This window comes from Leptosomus discolor, chromosome 4, assembly GCF_034619465.1.
Source record: "Leptosomus discolor isolate bLepDis1 chromosome 4, bLepDis1.hap2, whole genome shotgun sequence".
NCBI classification, from domain to species: Eukaryota; Metazoa; Chordata; class Aves; order Leptosomiformes; family Leptosomidae; genus Leptosomus; species Leptosomus discolor.
In genome coordinates, this window is record NC_141394.1 from 11418610 (window position 1) to 11431360 (window position 12751).

General features: G+C 44.9%; 1 protein-coding gene across 2 annotated transcripts in view; it reads right to left on the reverse strand.

The window, feature by feature from the left end:
- ADAMTS3 (ADAM metallopeptidase with thrombospondin type 1 motif 3) overlaps positions 1-12751 on the reverse strand; it is a 116292-nt gene that overhangs the window by 24832 nt on the left and 78709 nt on the right. For both annotated transcript variants that reach the window (XM_086463729.1, XM_086463728.1), the window contains exon 5: positions 7726-7925. In XM_086463729.1, coding sequence (XP_086319855.1) covers positions 7726-7925 — 200 coding nt within the window. The remainder of the gene's footprint in view (positions 1-7725; positions 7926-12751) is intronic.

Sequence of the window (12751 nt, forward strand, 5' to 3'; positions counted from 1 at the left end):
CAGCATCTCTCCCACAAAGGTTTGTGTCAGAAAAAATGTTCACAATTCCCCTTATGCCAAGAAACAACAAGCTTCCCAGAAGCAACCTTCCTAGAGATAAAAAGGATCCTGGAATTGAACTAAAGATTCAAGTCTTCAAGATCTCTCCGCAACACTGTTTTTTAACCCCATTCTCTGTGGATTGCTTTGGAAGCCTCCACTACAGGATTCCCATGAGGAGCAAGTTTGTATGTACTCTTGTGACCGAAACACAGGAAACATTTGAAACCTGTAACCTTGCTGGAAGGACACAAATCTAAAAAAGGTGCTGCAAATGTCAGTGTAGGCTGCAGCACCTTCAGACTGCTGTAACTGCATCTATGCTGTGGTTCTAATGGCAAGAGAAATGACGTTCCCAAGGTACCGGCACAAAACGCTTACATAAATCACATCCCAGGGAACTTGATTTGCCCGATAGGAACTTGTGAAACGTGTCACAGATGGCCAACTGGCCATACAGCCTGTAGTAGTATTTACAAGTAAAAAGGGCTTAGCAATTCAGTAGCAATTTGCACAAGAAGTTGGTCAGCACTCTCACTGGGACACTGATGACAACCGTGAGGCTCCACAGACAAAGCAGGGAAGTATCTGTTTACTGAATGGATAAGAAATTGTTCAAACAGACAAAATAAATGCACCCAGCATATGAACTGTAAGGCTGCAGTAAGGAGCACTGGAAAGGGGAGATACCTGCTAAGCAAGGCACTTGAGCTTCTGTGGAAACTCACCTGTGTTTAGGCAGTATGAATGCCATGGGTGAACCCGCACTCCCAAACTGATGTAACTCATAAGACAACAATGACAAAACTGAAGGCACCCTCAGGCCAGACCTCCTCCCTAAGGGAGAAGTGGCCGGATTCTCACCTGTCACAGAAATTGCTGCCTTGACCCACAGTCAACCATACATCCCTAAGTTATGTTGGATGGTTCCTCTGAGCATCTCTTGCGAGGTCTTGGTAGCTGGCCTTTCAAATTCGGGACAGACAGCAAGCTGCAGATGCACAGCTGGTTCTGCGCAGGTACCGTGCAATTCCCCATCAGGGTTGCCCACCAACGCCTGTTGACCCTACCCCTGTGGTGCCCAGGTAGGGGCTGCAGGCTAGTCCAAGGCAACCTGCAGCCTGGTGAAGGGCTGAGGTCCCAAATGACTTGACAGCAGGTAAACCATTTGCCCAGTGAAGCCTCCTGCATCACCACGGGCTCCCCAGACCTGTCAGCATAAGCAGTCCTGTCTGGCTTGCAGCTGCAGGAGGACTAGGAGGGATGGCTGCTGCTGGGTCGAAGCACCAAGAGCCACGGGAAACCTGGATCTGCCCTTGTCCCTGTTTTTATTACTGGCTGACCCAGACTGAGTTGGCTTTCCTGCCCTGTGTTTCAGGTCCTGCCTGTAGGGACCTCTTTTGCTATTTTCTGATGAAAAGCTCTATACGAGAACAGTATTACCTTGACTACCAGCTTTTCACTTCCTTCTCCTAGAATCTACGGTGTCTTCGACCACTTTTTAAAATTAGCAGGATATTTCAACAGAAATAATTTAGGAGTAACTGAACCGACTGAGGAAAGCTACAGGAGTTCCTTTGCTGGCATTTCCCTGCCTCTCCTCACTCACAGCAAGCTCCTCTCCGCTTACATCAAATGCTTCATTTGAGTCTCCTTGGGTTTGGGGACCATATAGCTTCAGTGACCTTCTGTTTCTGCCTTGATGAAACAACTTGCATTTCTGTGTCTGCCTTGTACAGGGGAAAGTGCAGTTTCTTAATTAGTGTTCTACAGTGAAGGAATTGAGTAATTCAGAATTTAATGATTAACGCCATCAGCTGCTCTACTGTTCACATCACTGGAAATGAAACACCTTTGAAAAAAATAGTCGACTACTGGCCTACTGACCATCCATGGGTATAAATCACTAGATTAAATGGGAAGGAGTGAGCCGTGTTCTTTTGGTGACACCTCCACATGCCATTAGTCTTTACCACAGGCTGAGGGCAATATTAGATTAAAATTGATGTAAACTGACACATGGGAGAAGTGAGTGCGTGACAACTGTACGCTATAGAAACAGCTCCCTAACTAGTAATCTTGACAGACAATAAGGTAAGTTACCAGCCTTGCAAAATCAGGTATCAAAAATCAGGGCTGTGAAGAAGGGTTGCTTTGAAGGAGGAACAGCTGCTGTAGCCTCTCCAGTCTTGTGATGAAGAGAAAGGGCCTGGGCCAGTCTCGAAGCCCTGCAATTCAGCTCCACCACGTAACCCGCCGGCTGGACTAGAGGTAAGAATGATGACTCCCAAACTCGTAAGAAAAAGTCACCACCTACAGAACAGCCTATTTGCCCAGTGCTCACTGCGATGCTGAAACGTGAGGAAACAAAGCAGAGATTTCCTCCGGAACCCTAGACAAGTGGGCAGCAAGGCTCCCTGCCTGCTGTGAGCTCTGTTGTAGGTGTCCAGTCTCTGCAAAACAGACAAGCCTCTGGGAAAGCCACTGAGCAGAGGGAAAAAAATTGTCAGGAACAATGCTGAACTTGGGCTTTCTGGCAACCTTTTTATTAGAAGGATCTGTAAAAGCTCGAAACTCTTCTATGGCTGTCATATCTTCCTGCATTTATTTTGCAGCACGTTTTCTTCTCATTTTCTGTTTTACCCCCATCTCGTTCAGAAAGTCATATAAAAAAGCCTACCACTGTTAAACTCTTGCCAGGGAAGTGGTGCTCCAGGCTCTGTACCGACCTCTGCTCCCAGCAGATGGAGCTGTAGATGTGTGAGAAAAGATGGAAGAGTTGTGGGACGGTCTATCAGCTCTGCTGTTTACAAAGTTAAACGTTTATAGAACTAAAAAGACAATATTCTGAAATCATCTCTAATGAAGATCTATTGTTGAGGTTTCATGAGGTATGTGGTAAAAAGAAAATGCTTCCCTGCAAGTACTGTATCAAGAATAACTTGTTACTCACATGAATAGTAACTCTTCATCTCAAACTTCCTGGATTCCAAAGTCAACTTGCTTCCACAGTTGCCAAAACTATGTTAACTCCTACTTCACATTATTCAGTGACACAAATCATCCGTGCACAGCCACAAGTCACTGCTCAGGGGAAACTGCCATTTCTGAAATGCTGTCAGCCAGAACAGTGCAGCGGATCTGCACGGAAAAAACTGCAGGTCACCTGCCTACCTGCCGCATGCTGTAGTCAGTCATCAGCATTAGCTCTCATTTCCACGTGGAACTGCACAGAAAAGCATGAGCCCTGATTTGACTTTTCTCCTCTATCTGAGGTGATAACTGTCAGGCAAGCGATCAGGTTAGACTAGAAAAAATCAAGAGATCTCTCCATGAAGTAACGTGTTTAGGCTTTGCCGTGCACTTCTAGACAGAGAATGAAAAATGGAGAGCAAGTGATGGTGAGATAAAGAATTGCAGGTATGGTGTGTACATGGGGACCTAGGGCAGAGTTTTGAGACATTTCTGGCACCATCTGCTCTTATTGAAGCTACTCATAAAGCTCTCGTTGACTTCAGCATGTAGACAACAAACTGAAACTGTTATTTAGCAAGAAGGTGATACCCATAAAACTGCAATGGGAAAGAGGACAGTGATCACCAAAAGAGGAATTCTGTCAAAAGCAACTTGCAATTTGAAAACGAATGATGCATGGAAGTACCACTCTACTGGCTAATTCTGGTGCATTCTCAAGAAAAAAATATTTGAAGGATCTAAATGGACTGCCAAGTCCAAACCTGCTTAGAATCCCTCAGTATAACCGGATGCCCTCTGTGCATCTCTTTCTGATCTCAGTTACTTTAATCCAGGGGAGCTTTGTCTTAAGTAACCACCCAAGGGAGTAAGCAATGTCAGTTCCCTAACGCAGGAGACCTTTAATCTCATATCTAACACCACAATGTGATGAAAACACCAAGATTTTTTTAAGTACCCACTTAAGAAAGCATACTAGTTACCTCTTGCTAAAGTGATCATTATGCATATTTTGCTGTTTGGTCTTTGGTTAGCTGAAAACCAAAACTCCTCTAAATAGAATGCAGCACCTTCAAGATCCTCTCTTCTTGTTCAAGGTTTCTCTTAGCACAGAGGAGAGGACAGCCACGTTACGAGAGATAAGGTAACACAAAAGAAGAGCTAGCTGCAAAGCACCGGATAAACTGACAGTGCCACATGCCCATAAAACATTAAATGAACAGTGGTGAAAACAGATTCTCTCCTCTTGCAAGGGGTGACCTCAACACCAGTGTAGCACACCACCACGCAACAGACCCAGAGAGTCACTGAAGGGCCCTGGGGCGTAACAAAGGTAAGGGAACGAACAGAGATGGGGCAGGGGAGAGAGGAAGGGGGGTTAGGCTTTCTCAGTCCTACTTGCACCCTGCTTCCCACTCTGCCAGTTTTCACTCTACTTGCTTTCCTGCTGTACCTCTGCAGGTTCTCCGAGGGATGCTCCACCAGGGGTTAGGAACATTGCTAACACTATGGCAGGGCTCGGGAGATGGAGGTTACAACTCCTGATGTGCTCCTGGTAAAGGTAAGATTAGGAAAATGTTGATTCGGTCACCTCACGGAATTCAGCTGAAACTGCCCAGCAACAGACAGGCCACCGAGCTACCCGAAACAACTCCAGGGGAACAACATTCTCTCCCATGGGTGATTTTAGCCCTCAGCCCTTCTGGAAGGCAAGCTGTCAGTGACTTTGACTGTGAGATAAGGGTAAAGCTTCACCTAAAAGCTAGGGGCCACACTAGATTTTAGTGCTTCAGACTAGGTGAGTCCAGCTGGGCTCCTGACTTCCAGCGCTGACCCTTAACAGCTGTTTAGGTGCATCGCTGACGCTGTGCTTTCCAGGCTGTTTCCTAAGCCAAGAGTATGTACCAATGTTAAACACAGGGAAACACCTCAGGCATTTCTTTCGCTGAAACCGAACCTCCAGGCCTGGAGGTCCCAATGGCATGGCAAGGCCGTGCAGTGCTGCTTGGTTCCCAGCAAGCCAGCTCTGGCACCGAGAGCAGTACAGTTGTGTCAGCATGGCACTGTGCCCAGGATAACCAGGGCTGAATGAACGGGATTTAATACTGCTTTTTTTGCACTTGAGCAAAACAGCGTTGCTTACGATGCCTGTATATATTTGTTCTTTCGAAGCTGCTCTGGAGCCATGCTGCATATGCTGCATTACATGTGGCAGAACAGCCCTTGGCTTCCCTGCTTGGGAAGGCAAGTCTCAGCAAGTTACCATCAGCCTTGCAAAAATCCCCATGAATGCTCGGAACATCCATCACAAATTCTCTCTCACCTAGAGCCTCCCATTTTTAGCAAAAGACACAGATAGGCAAGGTTCAGTTCTTGGACCTTCACTCCAGTAGATCCAAACCTAAACCTGAACCAAAAGTCAGATTCACGTCTGACAGGCAAATCCAGCTGTGCTGAATGGCGGCTGCCGATGTCAGCAGCAGACTGGACTGCAACCATTACAGTCCCAGTGGCTGATGATCTTCTAGGATCAAGCAAATACTTGCTCCTGGGCTTTCCAATTCCCTCAAGCCTAAAAAAGAAGCTTCTACTAATGACACAGACACACAGTTACTAGACGTACATTCGCGGCCATGGAAGTCTGGTTGTCAGTTCGCTCATGTCTCAGAGGTGATCCACAGAGCAGCTCAGGTTCAGTGGCTGGTTTCTCCTCAAAGATCTTCACACCCAGCTTCCTAACACATCACAGTCAAAGGCTTTCTGTGTGTGTGTCGGCTGGGGAGGAAGTTAGGATTAAATGCCTTGGGCTCCAAAACCAAATGCACAGACACTGCTCAACTTAACAGCTCCTTTTCATCAAACCTGGATTCCACAGCATACATTCACTTATTGTTAGAGAGCAACTCCCCTGGCATGCTGAAATACCACAGTGACCTAAAACGCGTAAGCTCACAATTACAGGAACAGTAGGAAAGGCATAAGACTGAACAAAGCTCCAGGTTGTAAACCTACCAGACTAAATTCTGGTTTTTTTCCATGTGTCTATGTCTGGAGTGTCTTATTCTAGATTTATATCACAGTATAGATCTATATAGAGTTGTTATAATTCTACACAGAGTTATGCTGGAAAAGATATCAGTTGGTTTAAACCACTATAGAGAAATTTTTTTCCCTCTCAAATTCTATGGATTAGATTTTTAAACTCCTGGTCCTCATTTCAGGAGCTAGAACACAGGGCAGATTTTCAAAGATGCTTCCTATGTTTGTGCACTTGGAAAACTCAGATGGGATTGTAACAGGTAAAAGCTGTGTGGTGCTGAGTTTGTTTTTTTCAAAAGGACCTGGCTTTAAACATCTAAAAGGTAACTGGGGTCTTATGACAATGAGACCAGTAGGTACACGTCAGTCCTGACCCCGTGATGAACCTTTTTATACACTAGCATGACATGTAGCCTCACTGCCCGCCACTGCTATGAAGTTTGGACCAAGGGAAGGCGTTAAGAGCAAAAATGCCTACAAAAAAACTATCAACACAAAGATCTGAACTAGCAGTAAAACAAGGACTGAAAGCCATATTCCCCACGGGTGTTAGTCACAGTGGCTGCCCCCTCTGAAGTGGAATGCTGTGTACGACGGGGAGCTGAAACTGGCTTTTGGGGATGAGAGGCAGAAGGTGCTTCTGATACTTTGCAATAGTGAAAGGACTGAATTCTCTCAGTCAGGAACAATAGTGGCTGATGTGGCGCAGAATAAAGAAGTGTTACAAGGATGATTTGTAAGCCTAACCAATAATTTTTAAATTATTCCAGGAATAAAAAGGTGAGCGTAAAAAATACAAGAATCATTCCTACATTCATCAAATCACTATTAATTGTTAGCCTATTCTCTTATAATCTGTTCTTAGGATATTGTTCTTCTTTCCTGGAAAACCTTACAATCCCCACAGCTTCCAAGACGTATCCACACAGGCCTGACACTTACATGCATTAAGAAAAGGCCACACATTGCAAGGCACTTCTTAGATTTCTTTTAAGATGGAAAAAACCAGAAAACATTTAAGCTTGAGCAATTCTAGCATTCAGTGCTGGTACAGGACATGACTTTTAATGTACCATGTAAGAACTGCGCTCTCCCGTACTGTGCATTTCCATAAGATCTGAGAGTGTAGTTCAAGACTATCTTTAAACATAGTATCTTGCCAATGATTTTACAGCCAGAAATGTAAAGGTAGACACAAACCAGTTGCTAACCCCCTAAGACACACTATGATAAAGCAGTTCTGTAAGTCCCTGTTCCTTTGAAGTTTCTATACAAATACAGGTATTGCCACATGAGTTAAAGCACAGACATTACTAGAAGGTTTGTCTTCTTTCAGAGAGACACTAGGTGTTCAGAACACTTTTTTGCTCTTTCCTTAACCAGGTTTCCTTCAGAACTGTGTTGCGGGAGAAGTCAGGAATTCTTACAAAAGTATCAAGTTCACATTTTTTCCCCACTGTTTTTCCACTGTTTCCAAATTCTTGGAATTACCCTACAATGTGCCCTAGAAAACTACTGTGAAAAAGATCGATTAAAGGAACATCTTGAAAAGAGAGAACCATACCCAATAGCAGACAAAATGATCACATTGGTATCAAGCAGTGTCTCCTAGATACACCTGCAAAAGATTACAGAAGCCTTTGACATTCCAAAATAAGCAGTGCAGATACTCACTATGTTCATGAGGGTGAGGAGGTAGTTTTGAACATGTTCTTTGCCGTGGAATCGGACGACAGAGTCATCCACACCTAGCAGCACCTCAATGTTGTAGTCATCATCTCCCGCGTGCCTGCGTCGCCTCAGGGTTTCGTTCAGTTGCTGCTCTACGTCGCTGTAGAGGGAACTCAGCTCTCCCAGGCCACCAAGGAGAGACTCTACAAGAAAAAAGTAAGACATCAATATCTACTCCAATTCCATTGCAGAAACAACCTCCCACACAACAGCCTCACCTGTAGAGTCACCACTTCTTCAGATAAAATAAATTAGGAACTCTGAAGAGATTATTCTAGTGGCGTAGGGGTGGGGGAAATCACCAAATACCAAATGAAAAAATTAATTCAACCGTATGGTTCTGTAAGTTATCACACGGTTTTTATTTCAAGCATAAAATTAATCCCTAAGGAGTTTTAAGCCAAACACTTCACTTCCTAACCCAGAATTTCCCCTTTCCTTTTTTTGTACCACATCAGGCGTGTGCCATAGGGTGCCATAGACATGGGATGCCTCAGCATTCCCTGGGGATGCTGTACAATGCTTAACTTGTGGCTTCAGCACTCAAAAGTAAGGTGGTCAGCCCCAATCCTGAAAAGACCTCAAATAGCAGTGGGGTATCTTTGCCCCTCATGCCCCATCACTGCAACAGCTAAGCTAGAATTTCTGACTGACTTACTATTTTTGTAACTCTTTGTTTAAAAAGCAGGCATTGGATTATCCTCTCCCGTGAGTATCACAGAATACTAGAAGGGTCCCTTGAAGACATGGCTCAAGGGGCAGAGTTCAGGTGACCCATTCTGAACCAGCTTTTAAGGGAATGCATTCAATAGCTGACACTTGTAATGACTCAAAAGCTGTTTCTTCCACTTTAGGCAGTAAAGCAAAACACCACCATGGATTTTTGACAGGAAAAAGTCACAGCTGTAGGCTACTTAGTTCTTCCTAAGTCTAAGCCGGCACACCAACAGGCTCTAAGCAATGAACGACAGCAAAGAGGCCTGCTTGGAACATCTTACAGTGTCAACCACTAGCTATGTATTGCAGTTCTCACTAGGACCTGGGCTGCTCTTGTGGCTCTGGCTCTGCGACAGTCAGGGAGCATCCTCATTCCCCCACCCTTCTGTTTAGAAGAAAAAGATGATACAGCCCTTAAATGCACAGAGATCTTCCTACGCAGGGATCCTCCTGCTCTATGAACCCAGCAAAAGCAACCGGCGCCCAATGGATAGGAAGGAGAGGACGGTTCTGCCTTCCACTTGCGTTGACTCATATCGTAATAGGGCACTTCCCCAAATGATGACACAGCTTTCAAGCCCTTTTTCTCTATGCTGGAGTTGATGAAAGCCAAGGTTGGAAGTATACAAACCGGCCCTTCACATGTCTTCAGGCAAGACTCCCAGTAAACTAGATGTAGGTTTTGCCTGGGGAAGGACAGCAGGACCAGGGCCAACGCTGCAAAACGTGCTGGATGGCCACGCTGTAATTCATCTTGAGCAGACTCAACTACTGGCGGAATTAGCGGGGAAGCCTCTCCCTCCTAAGTATCACAGCAGTCCACAGTAACCCATAAATAACTCTCCCCAGACCCCACATCAAATGGCAAGGTTGTCCCTAGTTGTTTTCAGAAGCTTAGCCCGCCACTGTGGGCGAGAGACCAGGTCTGCAAGCAGCTTTACAATCCAACCGCAAGTCCTCTCGCTCTCAAGAATGCGAACCCTGTGATAGCACACAAGTGGGAAATTCAGAGACAAGCTCCAATTCTAAAAATTGCTGCAGCTGGCAAAGCTGCCGAGCACGGCGTCCAACGGAAACGTACCAGCAATGTCATCGCATCGCTACGCCCGCGGCATGAATGGAATAGCTTGAGATCACCGCAGAAAGAACCAACTATCTGCGCCAGGCAGCACCTTTGGCTTGGCCATCACTTCCCTTCTTAAATAGGTGGTTTTGCGGTTCAGATGATGAGGAGAATCTCTTTTTTGTGTGCATGTGAGCAGGCGGAGTGAGTCAGAAAGGATTCCTTTTTTCCCACCCTTCTCTAATATGTAGCCACCTTCTGCACGCAGAGGGTACTCTTGCTATGCCAGTATTTTCCATGCATGCACCCACAGAATATTTTTCAAGTGTGCAATCCCAACAAAGCAAGAAAAAACCAACCTCACTCTAGGAAGAACTATAATGACCATTTTTGGCCAAGATTTGAAAAAAAAAGAAAAAGTAGTACTGGAAACACTGTCCGGCATTGAGCCTCCCACCTCCTGAAATGCAACTTGCACTCTCCTTTCCACAGAAATCCCAAGCCTCCCCCTGACTGTGCTCAGCAGTAAAACCCCAACCATTTCATTCAGCCTGGCATTCGGTGTATTCCATCAAATGTACCTGGACTTCTGAGGTGTTATTATTCTTCTAAGTACAAAATACACACACATAATTCAGAACCTCCCGCAAGGTAGACGCAAACACATTACATATTTTATCTAATCCGCTCTACAGAAAGCTGTTCAAGTTTGCATCTACACATTACATCGCTCCACATGAGACTAATTACAAAGCAAACCCCTATGTTTACTGTGAAGCTGTAGTGAAAGCTGTCTTCTATCTCCTTTCTGTGCTAGAGTTTCCTGGCTTTGGAAGGGTGAGCTTTTCAGAACGCCACAACCCCTACCATTCAGAGTTCTTTCCAGAAGTTATAGATGCTGCAGCAGGAGGAGACATTATGGAACAAGCTCAGTGAACAGCTGTTTACTGCAGTATGAGTGCTGCAGCCAGTGAAGACATGAGCGTGCTCCATTCAATTAATTCAGTGTGCACTTATAGGTACTCATAATAGAAGGACAGAGTTCAGTCTGAATGCTTCCTGCACAAAATCTTTGCTAATGCTAAAGTAACACTGTTGGCTGTGCTTGCCAGGACTTCCACAGACTTTCGTTATTGCAATAAATAACAACGCAACTATCCTTTTCCTTTAGACCCTCCCTCTCACCAAACCCAAGAGATATGTAAATCGTTTTCTTCAGCCCAGACTGTGCACTCCTACACATCTGCACACGCCTGCTGACTTTCTGGGACAGGAAGACACCTGCAGTGCCAGTAAATGGGCGCTACCGATCGGTAGTGCCACACACTATCGGCACTCAGGACACAACACGCAGCTAAGTCTCTAGAGGTCGTTAGGCTATGGTTAAGAAACACACGTGCTGTGACTTCCCCTGTGTATGATTACATGCTTTGCATGTAATGGACTATAAAGAAAACTGGCATTCAAAGAAAAACGCATCATAATCCTTGCATGTTAATTCAGGGTTTAGGAAAACCTGAGGGGCTCAAAGCCGGTATAACTCTACTCAGCAGCAGCACTGCGGGCAGCAAATCATTTGCAAATATTTAAATCCAGAGGTGGCTTCAGCATCAAGATGAACAGTTTACATGTAGGCAGTCCTGCAGGTCTGTGTGCTGAATGCCACAGGAGTGCCTTCGGACACCCCCTTACCACCATGTTGGAGCTGCTGTCTCCACGCAATGGAGAAATCAATTTTTCCTTATAAGACTTTTCTCTAGAGTACAGAGCAAGTAATTCAGACACAAGCCACAGCTGAAGAAATGACCCCCTTCTTATGATTGGGAAGAGATCATAGCAATGCCTGCTGAAGTGAATTATTTAAATTAATCATTTGAAGACAAAGATTCTTTGCAAGTTAATCTACAAAGCCTACCCGGCAGCTTTGATTTATTGCATTGTCTAACACAGTAAAGAGAGTCGGCTGTCGCTGCACAGCAACATTCTCTGTTACGCACAGAGGGAACTAGTCTGTTTGTTTGCGGATTTGTGCTAGACAGACTAATCCTTCCTAATCTCATTCTGGAATTAGCTGGTTCATTATCTCTTCCTTTTTTATTTTGCTAGTCACCTGAATCTTTTACATCATGATCTTACCTGTCAGAGAAAGATTAGTCCGTGCTCTTTCACCAAGTGAAACGGTTATGCAAACATTTGGGTAAGAAGTCAAAACGTACGGCATTGTATGCACATGTGCAGGTGGGTATTTTTAAAAACTTTTTTCACAGCACACATCAGAGCCTGTCTACCATGTATCACCTAGCAAAAAAGAGTAGGGCAAAGAAGGACATCTTCCTCCAGTCTGGCTGGGGTGCCTCTCCCAAGAAGCGGCAGGAAGAGTTTTGTGCATGTAACGAACGAAGCAGTGGAAATGGAACAGAGATGCACCAGAAGGAAATCTCCCCCACATGCTCTGTCATCGTATTTTGTTGAAAACCATGGCTGCTAACTTCGCCTTGTGCCACCTCTAGAGACCTGGAACCACGCTGCTGGAATCAGACGGCAGGTTTCTGACAAGCACAAATATATCTACAGAGCCTCTCTGTGAACTCAGATGTGCGTATTCTAAAAGTCATAGCCCCTCTGCAGACCAATAAAGTCTGCCTCCCTTCTAAACCCTGTTTCAGAAACACTGAACTTTTAACATAAACACCTACGTCAAAAATTGGGCATAACTGTGCCCCTCCTAAATGCTTTCCTGTATTAAAAAAAATATATTCTGGGCTACAGCATGTATCTTTCCTAGAGTGTAACTTTAGAAAAATGAAACTACAGACTTTCCTTACTATTAAATAAAGTCTAATTTCATGAATGCTGTCATCAGTCAAACCTCTGTATACCTAAAGAGAACCCTAAGCATTTCTCACACGGAAGATTCTTCCAACCTTATTTTATATTGTAAGATAAGTGGGCTGAATTCTGTGATACAATGCCACTGACTTCAGCAGCATTCCTTAAATATATCTATGGATATATGTTCCTCACATGTGCCTACTCGCTTAAGGAGTAACAGGATACGTCTGGATGTTGCATCCTTTCTGCAAACACACCGCACTCAGTGCAACTGAGCTGAGTGCGACACATCGACAAGTCACTCCTGAGCCAGTGCTGGAGACCCTTGCGGACCTCAGCAAGCTGTGGCAAGTGAGG